The sequence below is a fragment of the Anabrus simplex genome, chromosome 7, assembly GCF_040414725.1.
Source record: "Anabrus simplex isolate iqAnaSimp1 chromosome 7, ASM4041472v1, whole genome shotgun sequence".
NCBI lineage: Eukaryota > Metazoa > Arthropoda > Insecta > Orthoptera > Tettigoniidae > Anabrus > Anabrus simplex.
Genome location: NC_090271.1, coordinates 130762769 through 130785933, shown reverse-complemented (window position 1 = coordinate 130785933; position 23165 = coordinate 130762769). Strand labels below are relative to the sequence as shown.

At 37.1% G+C, this 23165-nt stretch overlaps 1 protein-coding gene across 1 annotated transcript in view; it reads left to right on the top strand.

The window, feature by feature from the left end:
• The window catches only part of LOC136877740 (uncharacterized), a 198367-nt gene that overhangs the window by 162192 nt on the left and 13010 nt on the right, over window positions 1-23165 (top strand). Inside the window, exons 23-25 of the mRNA XM_068228622.1 lie at window positions 7016-7177; window positions 8177-8273; window positions 15094-15204. Of these exons, the coding sequence (XP_068084723.1) occupies window positions 7016-7177; window positions 8177-8273; window positions 15094-15204 (370 nt within the window). The remainder of the gene's footprint in view (window positions 1-7015; window positions 7178-8176; window positions 8274-15093; window positions 15205-23165) is intronic.

Here is a 23165-nt window from a genome sequence, read left to right as displayed (position 1 = left end):
GTGGTAGAATAAAAGGGGCTCTGAACTTGGAAGCGTGAGTTGGCGACCACAGGGCTCTTAGCTGAGTCCTGGTTTTGCTTCCACTTACTTCTGCCAGACTCCTCACTTTCATCTACTCTATCCGACCTCCCTTGGTCAACTCTTGTTCTTTTCCGACTCTGACGGTACTAGGTTTGTGAATCCTAGAGAGTCTTTCATTTTCACACCCTTTGTGCCACTCGTCTTTCTTTGGCAGATACCTTCATTTTTTGAAATGTTGGATTCCTTCCATTTTTTTCTCTCTGATTAGTGTTATGTAGAGGATGGTTTGTGAAGTTGTACTTCCTCTTAAAACAATACTCACCACCACCGCTACTTTGTCTATTATAAGAAGAAATTGACAAGAGGGTCCACTTTTTCAATACAATATATCAAGTAACCATCATTATTCACCATTGATTTGCATTTAGGGTTGTCACTCATGTGACAAATTCCCTATTCCTTGTTTACCTAGTGTTTCCTTAAATTATTTCAAAGAAGTTGGAAATTTATTGAACATCTCCCTTGATAAATTATTCCAATCCTAAATACCTCTTCCTATAAAAATATTTGCCCTAATCTCTTCTCTTACATTCCAAAGTTATCTTCATATTACGTTCTTTCCTATTTTTAAAAACTCCATTCAAGTTTGTAACCGCTGATTTCGGGACAACTACAGTTACACATAAATAATAATAATAATAATAATAATATAGAAATAATAATGATAATGAGATAGGAAAATGCCGCAGTGGCGGAGAATTCATATAAACCAAATACAGGGAACACTTACAGGCCTAAAAATGACAACTAAGACAGGATAGTGGAACGTGCTGGGAAGCCCTATCTATGAGGTCCATGGGAACGTATGACGTTATGGGGGAGAAAAGACTTACAAGAAACACCCTCTAGCTCAACTATATTAAAAATGACAAGAAAGTTTTACAAAATACAGTTCCACGACACGGAAACAAGACATACTTAAGTAACTTAACATAAAATTTGATTTAACAAAGAAGGTGATGCTACATTAAAGGTATAGTTTAAAGTGAAAGTATTTAATGGATGAAAGAATTGAAACTACGGCAATTGGAACCTAGGGTAAACTCGGACACATTAAATTAAACTTTTAAAATGACATTAAGCAAAGAAATAATGAAACACAAAAGCAATTAAACTAAATGAAACGAAACCAGAAAACATTGAGAATAACATTGCAAAAACACTGAAATAACACTTACCGCGGAAAGATGGAGCTCCCAAGGGTAGTAGCCCTCGAGCGCGAACGCTCGCTTGGGCGGTCAGATGGAATATGACGCCGAGCTCACGCATCATGTTTTGAAGCCGGCCACAAGGCCGGAAATGGCCCGATTACAATTAACCAATAAGATCAAACTTACCCTAGATTCCTGGACCTTTTTGCCAATAGGAAATCTCGTGACCATAAATGGTCATTTTAACATCGTTAGCAATTGCACAAGTTCTGGAACATTACAATTACAACACCAAAATTTCATCATTGGAAACCACACGTGTGGTACAGGGTGACTCAATTTAAATAACCTTTTACATTTTTAAATCACATTACAAACATCAAATCAACCTTTGGACAAGTTACACCCTTGCAGGCATTAATTTAAATTATAAATTACATAAAATTTACATACAAAAAAATCACTTCGAATACAATTCTCGTATCTTGCAATGTTCATTTACAGTTCCATATTATCGTGATGTTTCCATATTTAAAAACAATTTACAAACATATTTCAGTTACATAAAAAAATATTCTAGCAGAGTCCAGAGTTCTTATTTCTTCATTTCTCAAAATATTACAAACAAAAATGAAATCCTTCAGATAAGCCACACAAAAACTTTAAAATTTACATTTCTAAACACACTGTAGTTCCAATTCTCCGTCCCACCGACTGGTGACATTCTCCTCCTCCCAAAGTCGAGCCCAGCTCGACAAAAAAAATTTACCAAAAATAACAAAATTTAAATGAACTTAAAATGGGAGGCTTAATGGAGATTTGAAGATTCTTTCAACGCCACAAATTGCACCACAGCGCCTTTTTATCTTCGTTCTCTTCAGGAACGTCTTTACAGGCAAAAACAAGTAGAGCGTTGGTATCGCTATCAAACGAAGTCGCTGACCGTGGCCGTTGCCAACGTCTCCATCCCTATTGCAGTCCAACCATTGCTCACTTACAGCCTCAGCACAGCCCACCCAACTTAGTGAACAGGTCCATAACTGGCGAAGGTAGGTGGCACAGCACAGACTACTGCCACCATTAAACACCTTTCCATTCCACCATCAGACATTAGTGGCCAATAGGTGCGTTGCAGACTCCAAATAGATATCCCAGGTTGAAAGGTCAGTGGCATAGCAGTAACTGGAACATAAACATATGCAGCAGAAATTTGGAATTGAAGAAATGAGGCCACTGGCCTGAACTATCGAAGAACTAACTGTTGAGTTCTGAGGGTGGGATTTTTGTGTTTTTTTAATTAACAATAACAAGCCTCCTAAGGGAGATTCCCTCTCATGTTTCTGGGAAACCCCAGCCCTCCTGGCAAGTGCTATTTCAAAATTTCAAAATTTAAGAAAATTTAAAAAACTAAAAGAAAATTTGCCAGAGTTTACCCTAGTGCCAAAAACATTATAAAATTTCTAACTAATCATGAATAAACTTCTAAACTTACCCCAACAGACATTACATTCAATTATATCTAACATGATTATAAATAACCCTTCCCATTACAACTAAAGTGACTTAACTAAATTATTAACTACAGAACCCGAAAAATGGTGTGCACCAATTAATTAAAATTTACTTACAACTAATTCCTTATAACTACCAAATTAAGTTACCGTGTGCATTCTTAATCACCCAACATTAAGGAACAGAACGAAACAAATTAACGGAAGAATTTAGAATGTTACAACGGAACTCAAAACCGAGAAATAATTAATTACGTTAGCTTGCAACCACTTTCAATGAATTGAATAGTAAGTCACTATTTATTACCATGTCATGTACTCATGAAATTTTTTACATAGATAAACTCACATTACGTATTACGTGTCACACCAGTCAAATGAAGGCGCAATAAAACCAGGAATACCAAATGAAAATCATATTACTTTATCAACAGGAACTCAAATATGAAAAACAAAAGCGATGCAAGAGTGCACATACAGACATCCAATTCACTGATATAAGAAATAAAAAGGTACAAGTACAACCTTCATACCAGAGATTACCAGATAACCGCACGTCACACAAGACTACCAAGCTTATCTGTCCTTCGACATACACACAGACAACATCAAACTACCAAAACAAGTGGGACGATCCCTGAATCGGCAAACCAACGAATGGTAAAAGGCACGGACGACCTCAATACTGACTCTCATCACATGACATACAAACACAATACACATACACACACCAAAACACCCGTGCGATGACACATCAAGAAGTACCCACAAAATAAAAGGACAGAACATCAGAACATGACCTCAAGTACCCTTGAACTTATCATATGACAATGAGACTCTTAGGGCCAATCGTACTCCTAGAAGAGGAACGGCCTCTCAGCACCTTAACCCTAAGTCTCAGTACCCACACACATATGCCTACCAAAGGCACAATTATATTCAAAAATCGTAGGACAGATACAGCACAGCTACAAATTTAGAACCGTACTCAGTCTACAGAATCCCATACTTCTACAAATTGAGTACATAAATTTAGAAGACACGAACCCGTAATGCAAGAAATTTTTAATATCGGTAAAATCGAACAAAAGAAAACAAGCAGAAAAATTAACTGAATGGCTTAGCTAAATCACGATACCTTCAAAAATTTCACTAGTGACAAATTTTAAATAACAGAAAGGAAAATCTTAACAACGTGCAGACCTACTATGAATTTAACAACAATTTATAGCTCAGAGTAAGAACACCAAAATGAACATTTGCAGAAAATCTTCCTAGTATTCATTCTACAATAACAAGGGACATCATCTTCCATCTAGGCACCTAATACCAAGTAAAAGATTGCGAGGAATCTCATACCAGATACACTAGATTTCCAACATGTCACGAGCACAAGTGCAGATCCGTAACCCATCAAATTTGCCCAAAATAGGCCTCAGCATTACCTGGTCTAAAGATATGGTGAACACGTGTCACCCTATGAGCCTATCCAAGTCCTCATAGAACCCTCCCTAGCAAATATAGGAATACACGGGTAAATAAATATACGTGACAAGGAAACAGACACTTACACGATGGAAAAGCTCCATACGACAAGCTAGGAAACTTTCACACAGATTAAGAGATTCCATACTCTATAATCTGCTAGATGAATTTAGTAGCTAGTTGGGAAACAGTCCCCAAAATAGTCCCATACCTACTTGGAAACGAACCCAGATCCAGCAAAAGACCACAACCAACACAACATGACCGGAAATTTAAATTTAAACTAAGCTACAACATGACGTAAACATTACTTTAGAAGATCACACTCGTAGAATAGTACCAAATATAACATACCAGGCGACAAGAAACAAAATTTAGAAAATAATTTGCCGAAACACGAGATTTACGAACAGGAAAACACTCGAAGAAATATACGAAACTTTACAACATAACCTCAAAATTGTTGCCGAAAATTTACCAAAAGAGAAATTACAGAAAAACTAAGGAAACTCCGTGCTAAAATTTAACCAGAACACAATGATCACAGTGACAATACACATTACAATTTACGTGGTCTAGAAGGAAAACAAGCAGAACGCGACACTCGATAACTTAGGATGTAGGGTGTGTACACTTCGCAGTGGGTCAAACGCTCAGCTGTTTTCAAGACACTTCAGCTGTTCAAGAGATAAACATGAATTCAAACACGGGAGTACAGTACCAAATACAGTATCGAGGCAATACTTAGCACGATATCACGACGTAGTTTAAAACAACCGGAAATTACACAAATGTTACAATCGGAACACAAATGGAAGAAAACTAGACATAATCAAACATATTGAAATTTTATCAAAGAAGACTTTCGGAAGGCGAACATAGCACACGAAATGTGAAGATATCACTTTACTACAAAACACGTGGACAAGCGAAACCTTGCCACACAAGAAAATTTATTAAAATTAACGAAACCGAAAAAACTTGTTGCAAATAGTGACATACCATTTCCTCCAACCGTTAATTACAAGAGAAACACAGTAACACAAGACTGCACATCGCGGGACGAAAAACACGTGGTGAGATTAACTCGTGCAAGAATCATGAAAAACAAAAGCGGGAATTAAGAACACACACGGAACACTTACAACCTAGGCCTATATACAAACTTAAAAGATTTAAAATTAATTTTAGAAAAGTTAGCCGCGAATGATCATTCGCTCCTTACATAACCACGCTCTGCTACCAAATGTAACCGCTGATTTCGGGACAACTACAGTTACACATAAATAATAATAATAATAATAATAATAATAATAATAATAATAATAATAATAATAATAATAATAATGATAATGAGATAGGAAAATGACGTAGTGGTGGAGAATTCATATAAACCAAATACAGGGAACACTTACAGGCCTAAAAATGACAACTAAGACAGGATAGTGGAACGTGCTGGGAAGTCCTATCTATGAGGTCCATGGGAACGTATGACGTTATGGGGGAGAAAAGACTTACAAGAAACACCCTCTAGCTCAACTATATTAAAAATGACAAGAAAGTTTTACAAAATACAGTTCCACGACACGGAAACAAGACATACTTAAGTAACTTAACATAAAATTTGATTTAAAAAAGATGGTGATGCTACATTAAAGGTATAGTTTAAAGCGAAAGTATTTAATGGATGAAAGAATTGAAACTACGGCAATTGGAACCTAGGGTAAACTCGGACACATTAAATTAAACTTTTAAAATGACATTAAGCAAAGAAATAATGAAACACAAAAGCAATTAAACTAAATGAAACAAAACCAGAAAACATTGAGAATAACATTGCAAAAACACTGAAATAACACTTACCGCGGAAAGATGGAGCTCCCGAGGGTAGTAGCCCTCGAGCGCGAACGCTCGCTTGGGCGGTCGGATGGAAATTGACGCCGAGCTCACGCATCATTTTCGAAGCCGGCCACAAGGCCGGAAATGGCCCGATTACAATTAACCAATAAGATCAAACTTACCCTAGATTCCTGGACCTTTTTGCCAATAGGAAATCTCGTGACCATAAATGGTCATTTTAACATCGTTAGCAATTGCACAAGTTCTGGAACATTACGATTACAACACCAAAATTTCATCATTGGAAACCACACGTGTGGTACAGGGTGACTCAATTTAAATAACCTTTTACATTTTTAAATCACATTACAAACATCAAATCAACCTTTGGACAAGTTACACCCTTGCAGACATTAATTTAAATTATAAATTACATAAAATTTACATACAAAAAAATCACTTCGAAAACAATTCTCGTATCTTGCAATGTTCATTTACAGTTCCATATTATCGTGATGTTTCCATATTTTAAAAAAATTTACAAACATATTTCAGTTACATAAAAAAATATTCTAGCAGAGTCCAGAGTTCTTATTTCTTCATTTCTCAAAATATTACAAACAAAAATGAAATCCTTCAGATAAGCCACACAAAAACTTTAAAATTTACATTTCTAAACACACTGTAGTTCCAATTCTCCGTCCCACCGACCTGTGACAAAGTGATAGCTTGGAACATACCCTTAGTGAGCAGCTCATCTCCTTACTCCAAAATCATCCCAGCCCAAAGTTTGTTACATTTTTGTAATGCTATCAACAGTATTAAGAAAAATACAAACACTCAGTTTCCAAGTCAAAGGAATTAACCAGAAATAATCCCTCTCCTCAACTGGGTATCACTGAACCTGTTAAGAGAGTGGATAAGCCAATAAATAAAATTATTTTACAGGTACAGCGAGTAGATATCCTAGAAAATGCAGGAAAAAGCCTAAGTCCTGAATTGGATATAGGTCAAGTAGAAGGTGCATTTATAATGGGGCTAGGATGTCTTACTTCTGAAGAAATCATCCATGATCCAGAAACAGGTCGTCTCCTCACCAACCGGACCTGGGTAAGCTACGTTTCATTTTCATACAATTTTAGTAAATTTAGGTAAACAATAAAGAAAACATTGACAGTGAATTTGTTCTTTCAACAAATAATGTATGAGGGCATGTTTTTTACGTAAGTACCGTTTTGATATTCCGCCAATGCAGTGCTGCGGTCGACATTCCGTGCATGCGCACTGTGTACCTGCATCTATTGGCAAGGCTGAGACGCCATTACGGCAATAGTCGCCCTTGTGTACATTTGTTGGCAAGCATTTGAAATGGCCTCGCCAATCGAGAGTTCCGCTGACTGTGAAGTCCGGTCTGTTATTCGTTTACTAAGTGCAAAAGCTATTGATATTCATCGTGAGATCTGTGCCGTTTATGGACCAAACATTATGAGCGATGGAATGGTTAGGAAATGGGTTCGAGCACTTAAAGGTGGCCGCAAAGATGTGCATGATGAAGAATGGAGTGGGAGAAAACAGGCGCTTTACGATTACGTCATTATCTGACGTGTTTGCTCAAGTTTCTCGAAGTGTTATTTATGAAATAGTGAGTGAACGATTAAATTACCGAAAGGTGTGCTCACGCTGGGTTGGCGGCCAACTTCTATGAGGAAGGTATGCAAAAGCTCATTGTACAATATGACAAGTGCCTCAATATTGATGGGAATTATGTTGAAAAGTAGAGTAATGTACAGGCTTTCATATAAAAATTTGTTAAAAAATCTCTGTTTGTTTTTCATTTATTTCAAAATGGTACTTACCTAAAAACATGCCTCATATGTTATGCCGTGTCTGACACAGTTTTTGTGGTTGGTAGTATTGTGGAAATGAAAATCAAAGTGGCACTTTTTTCCCTCCCCTCTCCCTGCTTCCCTGTAAAACCAGTGCCCAACAAATAGCCAATATTCTGCTGGTAAAACCTTTCTTATTGGTACATGAATTAATTTCTGTCTCACTAGAAAAAAATAAACAATTTTTAATAAATAAATATTGAATGTGTATGCTTTATTTCAGAACTATAAAGTTCCAGGTGTTAAGGATATACCTGTTGAATTCAATGTGGAACTTCAAGGCAACAACCCAAATCCAGCTGGAGTCCTACGCTCTAAAAGTAAACTTCTAATAGACAATATCAAATAACTATAAGAATAGAGCTAAGCCTATGGTTATGTTTATGGTTGTTTGCATACCTATACTGAAATGTATTGGCCAGGCTGAGTGGCTCAGACAATTGGGGCACTGGCCTTCTGACCCCAACTTGGCAGGTTCGATCCTGGCTCAGTTTGGTGGTATATGAAGGTGCTGAAATAAATCAGCCTAGTGTCGGTAGATTTACTGGCACGTAAAAGAACTCCTGTGGGGCTGAATTTCTTCATCAACCAACTACCCCTTTACACAAAGACAGAAAGCACAGTCATCGAACACATAGAAATGGTAGCTCGCCATGGATATCTTCTGAACTTCTCAGCCTTATTAAGCAACGTGACATTTTATGTTCAAAACTTAAAAATCCCACCCTAAGGAATAACATCAATCTCAATCAGGAATATCGCAAATGTAGAAACAATGTAACAAATTTAAAAATTAGCTTAAAAAACAAATATTACTCTGAAAATTTCAGAATTCATAACAAGAACCCAAAGGAAACATGGAAAATAATGAATGAAATCATACATAACAGAAAAACAAAAAAAGGCGATAATTGTACATCTTTAGAAATAGATAACAAGATAATTACAGATAGTCAGGAATGATACGAATCATTAAATTTATATTTTTCAAATATTTTTAAAACCCTGGCTTCAGCAATCCCTCCCCAGAGCACTGAAACTCTTGGGGTTCCTAATTACTTGAACTCATTTTACTTATATCCAACAGATGTTATATAAGTGAGATCTATTATATAAAATATAAAAAACAAGAGTAGCTGTGGCCAGGATGGTATAACTGCCAACTTTCTAGAAGAATTCCAGGACTCTTTAAGAGGGATGCTAACGGAGATCATTAACGAATCTTTGGCATCTGGTACATTACATAGTGAGGTAAAAGTAGCCAAAGTAGTTCCTGTCTTCAAGGGTGGGGATGGGAGAAATCCTAATAACTATAGGCCTATCTGTATTCTCTCTATGATCTCCAAAATATTAGAAACTGTTGTTTAAAAAAATTCTCACTTTTTTAAACAAAAATAATTTCTTTTACAATGCACAGAGCATGGACCGGCACAAGTCAGGAGCTGAGACATTTTGTAAATTCCATGGCAGTCCATGGCTACCATCACAAAATCTGTAGGTCAAAGACATACCATGACCCGGACTCAATGTGCATATGTGAACTCTGTGGTAAACATTGTGACCGATATCACGTACTGTCGTGTAAAATTCGTGTGAAATCAATCATAGACCTCTGTATTGATTAATGTATCCTAATACTGCACAACTTGTGTGCAATAAAGTTTATATATATAAAGTTTATATATTTACAATGCACAGTATGGCTTTGGTGAGAACTCTAACACTTGAAATAGCAACTGTAGAGCACATAAATCTGCTACAAGAATCAATAGATTGTAAAAATTTTGTTAGTGGGTTGTTTATAGATCTCAAGAAGGCCTTCGATACAGTGGACCATGAAAGACTGTTAGCTAAATTAGAGAGAGCAGGAGTTTGTGGTGTTTCTTTGAAATGGTATGGTAATTATCTTTCCGATAGAAAACAGTTATAACTCCGCCATTGTCCGGTCCCAAGTCCGAAATGAGAAAGGAGGAGGGAATGCCGATCTGGCACCCAGGTGTAAAACTGCCAACGCTGAGTGTTGGACAGCGGGAAATAACCTGACTCCCTAAGGGAGCCAACGGCTTTGAGCGAATGAGCCCCTTTAGGTGGGGTGATGGTCTCCACAGTGGAGGAAATGCCACTGGAATCCATTCTGCAGCATCTGTTCTCCAGGTTAGGGGCAGCTGCGCAAGGCATCTGTACTCCAGAGGAGCAGCCTAATTATAACCTCATTGGATCACATCCACAGTTGTAACTCGGGACACATTGTCAGTCAACCATGGAAGGTCTTTTAAGGAATACTCCACCGGCTGAACCACGAGTTCAGAAAAAGCAGCTTTCAGATATGGTGGGCTGCCACTTAAAATATACTGTGAAGTTGGAGGCACAGAAATACCCCAGTACCACATACACGAACGAGACAAAATCAAGAATCAAAGCAAAGTAGATAACCTACTTCTCTACACACAATATAAACTCACTCACGCAAACTGGTAAACTAAAAGTGATCACCGACATAATGGACCAACACAAAATTCTTATCATGGGATTAAAGGAAATGAGAAACACTGACCCGAATGCTTTGGAATCTCAAGGTTACATATTTTATAAAGGTATGTTTGGGAAGAGAGTGATGAAGAATGTCCCACAATTTGGAACAGGATTTTTGATCAGCCTTAAAATAATAAACTCAGTTCAATAATTCAAATCACAGTCTCCACGACTCTCAACGCTCACCTTAAAGTCATCTAATAAAATCTATACTATAACAAATGCTCATGCTCCCACTAATGATAAAAGCAACTCCTCAAAAGACCATGACAAAACAGAAGAATTTTGGGACCTATTGGACCAGACCATAGATAACATCCCCAAACACCATGTAAAATTATTAATAGACAACTTCAATGCTCAACTAGGCAGAGAAAGAAAATACCGTGACATCATCAGAAAATGGCGAGTACACAAGAGAATAAATAAAACTGGAGAGAGACTAGTTGACCTGTGTAGAAAACATAACTTAATCTCAAAATCTACATGTTTTAAGAGAAAATCTCAAAAACTCAAAACATGGAAACACCCTGACTACACTAAAGGAGAATGGCAACTGAATCACATCTGCATGGACAAATACCACCACAAAGAGATCTATAACATCAAAGTCCTCCGAGAAATAGACACAGGTTCAGATTCCTACGTAGTTAAAATTAAACTCACTCCCCAGAGGAAATAACAAAAGCAGCCCCTAAAACTAAAAGAAAAATAGATCCTACCCAGCTTATCAACAATGAAAATTACCAAAAAAACAACTGAAAAAATAAAAATCATAGATAAACTTGAAGACTTAGTACACAACCTTAAACAAATTGCAGAAGATCTGGCTCCAATTAACCATGTAAATAATACCAATGGTGAAACAGCAAATGTGATGAAACAGTGGAGAAAAGACATCAGGCATGGCTATTACATCAGTCCCAAAAAATCAGAAATATCCTATCAAAATCTAGTAAACAGAGAAAAAAAAACTACCCAAGTCTTAAGAAGCATGAAAAGACAGCAATATAAGGATGCACTGCAATTGATTGAAGAAGAATTCAATAAAACTCAATCAAGGAACCACTACAAAATATTCAGAAAACAGTTCTGAAAACATGAACCCCTGACACTACTATTAAAGGATGAACATGGTAAGCTGGCTCATAACAATAAAGATAATGCAGAAATTCTGGCTAAATATTTCAACAAGCTCCTAATTGTGAGGAACCTACAGTACTTCATTTGGACACCAACACCCCAATAAAAACACCACCAGAGAACATCAATCCCCCCACAATAAAGAAAGTCTACCAAGCACTGAATAAATTTAAAAAACTACAAAGCATCAGGAGAAGAGCAGACCTTTGCAGAAATCTGGAAATATGCAGGAAGATCAGCAAAAGTTGCCCTCCAGTAACAACATGTTTCTATCTGTATTAAAGAAGAACTACCAAAACACTGGACAACAGCCCTCATTCACCCACTGTCCAGCTCAATGGCTAAATAGTTAGTGTGCTGGCCTTTGGTCACAGGAGTCCCTAGTTCGATTCCCGGCGTGGTCAGGAATTTTTACCTTAATTGGTAAATTTCGTTGACACGGGGGCTGGATGTATGTGTTGTCTTCATCATCATTTCATCCTTATCACGACACGCAGGTCGCCTACAGGCGTCAAATCAAAAGACCTGCATCTGGCGAGCCAAACTTGTCCCTGGAAACTCCCGGCACTAAAAGCCATACACCAATTCATTTTCTTCATTCACCCACTGCACAGAAAAAGGAGACAAAACCAACCCTAATAACTACAGGGGAATCTCGCTCCTAGATATAACATACAAAATCCTTTCAATAATCATCCTTAAGAGGATAAGTTTACAACTTGAGAAAGAACTAGAATATCAAGGAGGTTTCAGACCCTGGAGGAGCTGCCCTGATCAGATCATGAGTCTGAAGTTGATAATAGATTATAACAGGAGAAGAAACAAAGATATGGTGATAACTTTTGTGGATTTCAGAAAAGCTTACGATTGCATCCATAGAGAATCCCTGTTGAAACTTTTAAGACACCTTGGACTACACCCCAAATTAATAAACATGATAAAACTGACTCTTACTAACACCAAATCAAAAGTGAAATTTAGGGGTGAAATATCAGAGTCATTTGAAATTAAAACTCGACTACAGCAGGGAGACTTTTTGTTAGTTGCTTTACGTCACACCGACACAGATAGGTCCTATGGCAACTATGGGACAGGAAAGGGCTAGAAGTGGGAAGGAAGCGGCCATGGCCTTAATTGAGGTACAGCCCCAGCATTTGCCTGGTATGAGAATGGGAAACCACGGAAAACCATCTTCAGGGTTGCCGATAGTGGGGTTCGACCTACTATCTCCCGAATACTGGATACTGGCCGCGTTTAAGCGACTGTAGCTATCAAGCCCGGTACAGCAGAGAGATGGGCTCTCACCAGTATTATTTAATTGTGCTCTGGAAATGGTAATGAGGGAATTGTTTATGGAATGTCCTCCAAAAATATTGTCCTAAAATTCAAAACAAATTGCCTGGGTTTTTCCGATAATTTAGCATTACTTGCAGTTGACATAAAAGAAGCAAAAAAACCCAGATATCAGAACTTCAAAACATTGCAAATAAAATTGGCCTCAAAATATCATTTGAAAAAAACAGAAGTAATGCCCCAACAAAACCACTACAACTAAAAGAAGTTACGATAATTGGTAATAAAATCAAAATAGTAACTCAAGTTAAATATATTAGAGAAGTAATAAAACATAATCTAAATGAAAAAATCTCAGTCCAAACAAGAACAAATAGATTAGCTAAAACACAAAGTACGAAGAACTAGAATCTATTATAGATACTATGTGTAAGAGAAGACTGCGATTCATTAGACATATCATGAGGATGCAGGTTTCAAGACTTCTGCAACAATTAGTACAACACAATCTCCTCTCAAAAAATACCACAACAGGATGTAAATGGATCAGTGAAGTATGAGAGTATCCGGAGGAAATAGGCCTTACAACAGAAGACACCACAAATAAGACAAATAAGACAAAACTCAAAAATACAAACCTCCACTTTACCCTTATGCGAAACAAACCCACAACATGCACATTTTCAACCGAGGAAAGGGCACAAAGATTGGAGCATCTGAAGAAGTACTGGGAGGACCGTAAATCCTGATAGAGGATGGTTGCCTAGTTGTACTTCCTCTTAAAACAATAATCACCACCAACACCACCGTAAATCCTTAACAATCCCTTCAAAGAGACCTGAATGATGGACTGACTAAAGTTATCCTATGCAGTCATAAAACAAGAAGAAGAAAACAGTATGTATGTGGATGTGCTGTAAGAATTCTGATTTGAATGAACTAATGGTAGTAAAGAATAGAGCTGTTAGAAATATACTTAATCTTCCCTACTTAACGCCAATCAAATATCTATATCTAAGAGCTAAGATACCACCTCTAAGCATGAATACAGAACTCAGTGTAGCAATACTCATATACAAAATAAAACATAATTCAACACACCATAATACTACATATACCCTGAATTCTGACAACCATTCATATACGGTAGTACTAGGCACACAAATGACTTTGCCTTATACAGTGCTCGTTCCTATAAATATGGTAGAAACAGCTTGAAGTTCTCTGCAATCCAAATATTTAATAATATCCCTGTGGAGGTAAAAACAACACCAACATAGGCAACAGTCAAACTAAGAGTCAAGCATTACTAGTGGAAAAGGTACAGTGCTGTTTAAAAACAAAATATCAGTTGTAATTTAGGTCATTCTCCCAAAAAAACTTACAAAGTGTCAGGATCTATTCTTGTACCTCTGCAACTCTTATGTTAAGTAAATATAAATACTCTGTAAATATAGTCAGAAATAATTCTCTGTAATCCTATGTTGACGATATATTATATGTGTTCATATGCTCAACCATTTATTAATAACGGTATATACACAAACTATATTCAGATATGTAAGTGCTCACCAGTATGTAATGTTCTGTACCATTCCTACGTATGAGTCTGCAGGCTCACTGGAATTAATTGAAATAAATTAATGAATGAACAATAATTGACCAACTTTTCTTGCAGAAACAGTTATGGTTTTGCAATAAATAAATTATTGAACAATAACAACATGGTAACAGTTAGCAGTTAACGGGCATTCTATCAAGGTAAACGTTATTACTTCATTTCATTTTTCAGGTCACTTGTTTTAATCATAGATGAAAATAACCTTCCATCTAAACACAAACAACTACAAACTAACACTAAAATGAAACATAATGTTAATGTTGGAAACCCATAAATGAATTGGAGTAATGAAAATTACCTGTAACCTTACATTATAGAGTGATGGAAAACTTTTCCTCCATTAACACAAAAAAGTTTATGGTATCCCTTATAAATGCATAGAGTTATAATTAAAAAATAATGCAAATTGGGCACATTTGGCATAAAATTCATTTCTTAGTTCAAAATTAGAACACGTATATGCTTCATTTGTTTCTGTACATCTTTCTATCTTCTTGTTCTTACTGATTTTTAGCAGACCTGTATACATTAGTGTTTTGTATGTTTTGTAGCAACGGGTGAGCCAGCCCTTTGCTTGAGCTGCTCAGTCTTCTTTGCTATAAAGAATGCATTGTTGTCTGCAAGGAAGGATGCTGGACTTAATGAGAAATATTTTGAAATGGGTATGTATCATCTACTCATTTTAGTTACTAGCTTGATAATTCACTTCTAGTTTGACTAAAAAAATTACTTTCCCATTTGTGTTCATTTGTCTTTGATTATTAGGCAGAAAGAAATTTATTGTAATAGTTTAAGGAAAACTTCGGTACAGATACATATGATTCTGAAAAATGCTGTATAGGACCAGTACTGTAAAATGGGGTGAATAGGGACAAAGAGGTGAATAGGGACAAAAAAGGAAAAAATAATAATTTATTCTTCAAAATGTCAACTAAAGATTTTTTTTTTTTTTTCATTTAATGGAAATTTAAGTGTTCTTCATTCTTTTACCTTTTCAGAAATTTTAAGGATTTATACAAAAACAATTTTTTGTCGGGGTGGCCAGCCTGTAAGGCAGCTGATGTTTTGGTACCAATTTTTTGGTTCAGGAAAACTTTAGTTCGACAATGCCACAGTAAGTTCTGGCATATCCAGTCAAACATCTCTGGCGTCGTTGTAACAATGTCACTAGCAGTGAGGATTCTTGCCAGGACCTCCTTTTTAGTCCCTACAAGTGTCTTACTGACTAGACTTTTTCCATTATTCCACAGTAAGAAATCAAGTGGGATCAGATCAGGCAGATGAGGCGGCCATGCAACAGGATCTCCTCTTCCTATCCATTTTTATGGGAATGTATGATTAAAATGTTCTCAAATAGCATGTGAAAAGTGGGCTGGGGCCACATCATGTTGATCCTACATGCATTGACAACGTACAAAAACCTGCACTGGCATATAAAATACTAGCAATTGTACCCGTGCTTCGCTACGGTATTCCAGATTGTATACGGATATCGAAGTAAATTACTGTACATGAAGTGAATAATAATTTTTAAATTGCATGTAAATTGGCGTTATCCGAGAAAAAGCATAAGGAGGTCCGCAGACGATGTTTCCAATGTAAAGTGCGAGTTGTAGAGTTGTGATGATAATGACAGGTGCACTTGTCTACCACAATTCATTATGTTTTAGAAACGTTGAATAGGGTGAAATTTGTGTAAGATTTTCGCACAGTGCATTACTTTTCAGATACTTATGCGACAGCTTCAAACATAGAATTTGGCTCACATATGGCTACTGGGTGGGCCAATATTCGTGTAGAATTTGATGATCCCATGTTTCCTATAAGTGAATCAAGCCATCAATTGTACGTGTACAAAGTGCAAAATTTAGGTAAATCCAGAAATAGAGAAAAATTTAATGTATAAGGGATAGAGATACGACAAAAGGTCCTAGGACCGAAGTTGTAGTTCACTCTAAATTGAACGGAGATTGTGCCATCTGTTTCGTGATACGACTTACCGTTTAGCCACGAAATACATCGAAAGGAAGAACTGCACCGTCATTAAAATTGCCTCCATATTTCGATATTTTTTCGGGGGTAAAAAATAAAATTTTTAAACATCTCGTAAATTTTCCGTCGGTTACATGCTGAAAGCTATAATTTTGCCAAATTTCAATTTTCTAACTTGTCTGGGAGATTGTGCTGCTATCTTGATATGGGGGAGTGGGTTAAAAATCAGGACCTTAAGGAAGCTTTTAAGCCCATAAAACCTGTAGGTTCTGGATAAATATCACCGACTGTGTTCTTATGCAGGTTTGAAACTCCCAGCACGTACCGCTCAGAGAATTATGAGAATTTGAGATTTTTCTAGGGATCCTGAAGTCATCAGGTTGTCTGGTACCAAGTTTTAAATTTCTAAGATGCCTAGAATGGTCTCACTAATTTACGTCTGGTTTCATTTTTATGCCTTAATTTATGTATATATATAGTACAGTATATATAGATCGCGCCAAACAGACTTCCATTTATTAGTGTGGATAATATTTTACCCGCTTCCCTAGTGCTTCTAGGGGCGTCTTACTCCCACAGTACGTTTTCCAGGTAGTAAGTCATACTTGAAAGTCATACTGGAACATACACACGTCCACTATCTCGGTCATTTCTAACAATTTATTTTTTCGCCCTTTCTCACCCGCTATGCCAATGGGGGCTGAAGTTAGACTTTAAACATCCGGAATGTTACTATTCATCTCAACGACCCGGAAAACTATGGATTCGGCAGTATATTCGATTACTATTATATCTCACTCCCCCTTCCCCTACCCTAAAGGGGGCTAAACTTTGAGTTTTAAAAAATCGGAATGTTACTATTCATCTCAGCGACTATGTATTCGACACTATTATTTCTATATATCATCATTATTCCTATATATAACTCTCCCAACGCCCCCCACCACGAAGGGGGCTGAACTTGGACTTTAAAAAATTCCGGAGTGTCACTGTTCATCTCAGCGACCCCGAAAAGTATGGATTCGACACTATTTTCGATGATTTTTATATCTCAGCCCCTCGCCCCCCCCCCCTGCCCCTAAGGGTTCCTGGGCTGTCTTACCACCACGTGGTTTGTCTCCTAATACTAAAAATCCGGAGTGTACAATTCACCTCGGTGACCCCGAAAACTATGTATTCGACACTATTTTCTTTTAATTTTATATATGACTCCCCCTCGCCCCCCCCCCCAAAGGGTGTTGAACTTGAACTTTAAAAAAAATCCGGAGTGTCAATATTCATCTCAGCGACCCCAAAAAGTATGGATTCGACAGTATTTTCGTTAATTTGTTTATCTGACGCCCCTCGCCCCCCGCCCCTAAGGGTTCCTGGACTTTCTTACCCCCACGTTGTTTGTCTCCTGATACTAAAAATCCAGAGTATACAATTCACTTCGGCGACCCCCGAAAACTATGTATTCGACATTATTTTCGTTTAATTTTATATATCACTCCCCCTCGCCCCCATGCGAAAGGGAGCTGAACTTGGACTTTTAAAAATTCCGGAGTGTCACTGTTCATCTCAGCGACGCCGAAAAGTATGGATTCGACAGTATTTTCGTTAATTTGTTTATCTGACCCCCTCGCCCCCCTGCCCCTAAGGGTTCCTGGGCTTTCATACCCCCACGTTGTTTGTCTCCTGATACTAAAAATCCAGCGTATACAATTCACTTCGGCGACCCCGGAAAACTATGTATTCGACACTATTTTCGTTTAATTTTATATATCACTCCCCCTCGCCCCAACTCCAAAGGGGGTTGAACTTGAACTTAAAAAAAAAATTCCGAAGTGTCAATATTCATCTCAGCGACCCCAAAAAGTATGGATTCGACAGTATTTTCGTTAATTTGTTTATCTGACCACCCTCGCCCCCCTGCCCCTAAGGGTTCCTGGGCTTTCATACCCCACGTTGTTTGTCTCCTGATACTAAAAATCCAGAGTATACAATTCACTTCGGCGACCCCCGAAAACTATGTATTCGACACTATTTTCGTTTAATTTTATATATCACTCACCCCCCCCCCCGCCCCCATGCGAAAGGGAGCTGAACTTTGACATTTGAAAAATGGGGAGTGTCATTGTTCATCTCAGCGACCCCGAAAACTGTGGATTCGGCACTTTTTTCGATTATTTTTATACCTTGCCCCCCCTGACACCCCACCCCTAAGGGAGCTACGGATGGCTTACCCCCACAGTGCTCGTCTCCAGATAAAAAGTCATAAGTGTACCAAGTTTGGATGAAATTGCTCCAGTGGTTTAGGAGGAGATGTGTCATTTACACACACACACACACACACACACACACACACACACACATATACATGCATACATCCATTTTTATATTTAGTAAGAAGAAGAAGAAGTTTATGCTTGCTTTATTATTACACAGAGATATTTTATTTTGAACACTGCAGAGATCTAAACTTAAACTGTATATCCGAAGAAATTATTCGAATCCGAGGAATGAATATTACTTCGCTCGCGGCATGCCCAATCATGAGTATGGCTTCAATGATATTAGTCATCAGTTTCAGAGTCGTGTTCATTGCAGAGGGCAGGATTCTTATCCTTAAGAAGGATAATTGGTGCCACAATCGTCCGCTCTAAGATGTTCGAGGGTACTCCAGGTGACTCCAAGTCTTTCGAAGCTCTGCCGTGTAGTCGATTGACTTGTAAATGTGTAGAACATCGGGTAATTCTTATAAAAGTTGCTTGTTGAAAGAAATGAATGGCATGATATATGATAGCAAGAATGAAGAGGATGAAACCCGGCGCCGGCACATATGCCACTCCTCTCGAATAGCTCAAGACTTAACGTCCCGATCCGACGGACGAATCATCATCAACACCGTCATATGCCCTCACACCATATAAGACCAAAAACAGCTTCCTACGTCCTGGACGTAAAATGGCTCCTTGAATATTGTGTTCTCTACCTATCTCTATGTACGTTGCCTAGCGACAGCGACTCTATGCATGTAATCTTGGTGACAGCACGTTGGATTGCCATATCCCAATGCACGTTTTCCGATGGTTTTTCGTTCATAACTTACCAACGAAAGCGAAAATGAAAATTCCGGCTTCGAGGTGCATTCGGACCCCTTTCCATCTACCTATGTTCAAAATTTCAGATCTCTACGTGCTGTAGATTTTGCTGGGCATCGCGCACAGACAGACAGACAAACACTTCCTTTTATAATATTATTATAGATTATAGATTATAGATCTCTGAAAGCCTGTATCGTCATCGTCATCGTCATCGTCATCATCATCATCTTCATCATCATCATGGAAACATCCTCTATAATAATAATAATAATAATAATAATAATAATAATAATAATAATAATAATAATAATAATGGCATATAGCCTCTGCAGAGGCCTGGTGCAGGTCATTCAAGTTGACGCTCTATAGGCAACCTGCACGACTGTGAGGAAGGGTTCTACCTAAGATGAATTCTAATGTTGAAAATAGTATGAACACCCTGCCCACTGAGCCAGAGAGTTAACAAATGAAAGATAAAATCTCCCCCAACCAGGAATCGAACCCAGGACCCCTTGGACCATGCTGAACAATTAACTATGGAGCCAGACACCCAGTTTAATGGGTATGTATGTATGTATGTATGTATGTATGTATGTATGTATGTATGTATTCAACCCTTCACCCTTCCGGCCTTTGAAATGTGGCACCAGCTTGAGACATCACAGGGTCGCTGACTGGGTACTACCCATAGAGACATCTTCGAATGTTATAAACTAACCTTAAAATTATTAGGCAGGAAGGATAAAAGAGAAGAAAAATAATTAAAATAAAGAGATCTGAATTAGAACCTTTTACGAACACAGATTTATTGAAAGAAAATTCTAAACTTTGGCAAAGCAATATCCCTATACAAATCAACAAATTTCGGACCAAATATTTGTACATCATACTCTACATCATTCGATTCATCTAAATTCTGTTCAAATTTCATTATCATTTATTATGAGACACTCCTCACGCCATCATTTGTTACAAATTCAACAATGTAAATTACCAAAATAATGTTTGTAAATTTTGTCAACTCCGACTATGGGGTATCAACAGCATGACTCATAAATTCAGGTTTCTTCCAAACACATTACTTAATTTGATTCCTATTACATCTCATTTTATTTACCACAGTTACTCTACTCCAATACCTCCAATTTTAATTCAATTCAATTTCAATCATATCTGGTTACCACCATATTTCAAAATTATTAATAATAAGAAAAAAATGTTATTATAATTTACCATCATAACCTTCATTAACTCGTCAGAGTGACCTTTGAACAATATTAATATAAAACCAAAACTTCATCCATTTATTCTTTGAATCAATAAATCCGTATTTACTCTCCATACTTTCAAATTATTCCATCACTATGATATGAACCTTGTAATTATAATTATTAAATTATTAAATTATTTACTTTATTACAATCTTCCATTCTGAAATTTGTGAAGCTATATGAAATCATTAAATCCAACATTCGCCGTGTAACTCGTGAACTTCTCATTTCAATTAATTAAATTCATTAAATTTATTATTATCCACAAAATTAGGTTATCATGTCATTATAATCGTTACCTCTGAAATCACTAAATTATTCAATTACATTTGTACAATCCGATAATCCTTAAATCCAAAATTTGTTAAATCATTAAATTATTTGTCTCAATAATTTATAAAAATAATTCCTAATATTATTTAAGTCCGAAATTATCTGACTTATTCTTTCTCAATAACATCCTCCACTCCTATAAGTGCTGATAATATGGGACGCGCGCGCGAATCGAAAGTAACCCTGACATAAATAAATTAATTTACTCCACTGATTCATTTAAAATTATAAATATCCCGCACATACATAATCAGCTGTTTTCATAATACGTATAACATATGCCTACTCTGTAGCAAGAAACCTAAACTACTATTGTAATACACAACTTAACCTACACTGATTCTAAAAACAATGGGACAGAACCTCATTGTCACAAGTACAATCAACCATACGTGAACTGAATTCACACATTAACAAGAAATAATAAACTGCAAACCAGAATTTGCATTGCTGAACACACAGTAGAACATATAACATTGAGACAAACACAACATCAGTCAACCAAATAATCACAGGGAAAATCATCATTCATTGACCTCGGCCGGGCATCGAACTCCGACTATCAGCATGGCATCATTACAGTGACCTATCATTGGACTCGCCACAATGAACTGTCACGAAGTATATCTATTATTTTTAATTTTAATGTGCTGTCCTAAATTCCTCAAAGCAGAACTATCTTATGAATGACTTTAATTCTTTTACTTGTAAGACCCTGCCAAAGCTGTCTGACTTCCTCTAATGCACAGCACGCCGGCACGGGCGACTACTTTATCTCAAGCGCCTCGCTCATTTCATTAACACGGCATTTCAGCTCGTCCGCACCCAATTAATAATTCTCTCTCTCCGCTCTAATGAACTCATATGTTTCCTCCAAATCATCTTTCGTATCCTTGCTTTCTGGGAGAACGGTAACCATTATATGTAACACTCTCAATGCATCTTATTTGTTCCATATCTCACGTGTTTAATTGTACATTCCTCACCCAACATTATTAAGAAACACGTATATCACTATGCCGGTATTTATTCATATATTGCGCTACACAATCTCGTTAGTTCGACCCCTGCTGCTGGCATTTTGTGTCTTAAAGGCCCTACTTCGACACTGGACTAACTACATCTCAGATAAATTATACAATGAAACCTATTCCCTACAGCACATTTTTCGTTCACTGGTTAACAATACATATTACTTACTGATGACATACACTCTCAAATTTCACTGTAATGTGCCGGAATAACCAAGGTTCGAATCTTTCAGTCAATGAAATTCCTCTCGACGATCTTGCTGTCATGCAACATGCTAGGCTAATCTATTTATTCCCTTTGATTATACCTTACACTGATTGCCTTCTAAATCACTTTAAATATTCACACACACACACTGGTATTTATCAGAAGATCGTACACTAAGGAAAACCATATTTCACACACGTATCACTATAGAAGATCATTATTTACACACACATATTATTTCATCATTTATGAAGACCATATTCAACACACGCCTCTTATTTACATATACATTCCCCCCTAGGCATCAGTATGAAATTTACGCCCTAAAACTCTAACTATCCTTGCTACAGTAAAATAAAAAATATAAAACGAATTGTCATGCATTAATTTATTTACAAGTTAACAGCTAATCATGCACATGCCAGATATAATGAATCAGGGTACTTATCGATTCGGCAACGCTCCATACTCAGCTCCACGGCCTCATGGTTTCAGGTCGGCCCCATGATGAACTTAAGCCATCATATAGGCGGCCTTAACACATGAACCAATGCCTTTCTCCATGACCATGTTCTTCATTCTTGCGACTTTAATGAATTCACACGGCTTCACGCCTTAATACACTAAAATACACACAAACACATATATAAGTAACTTATTATAGCACATAAAACACTTATTTACACTAATAATGAATACTTT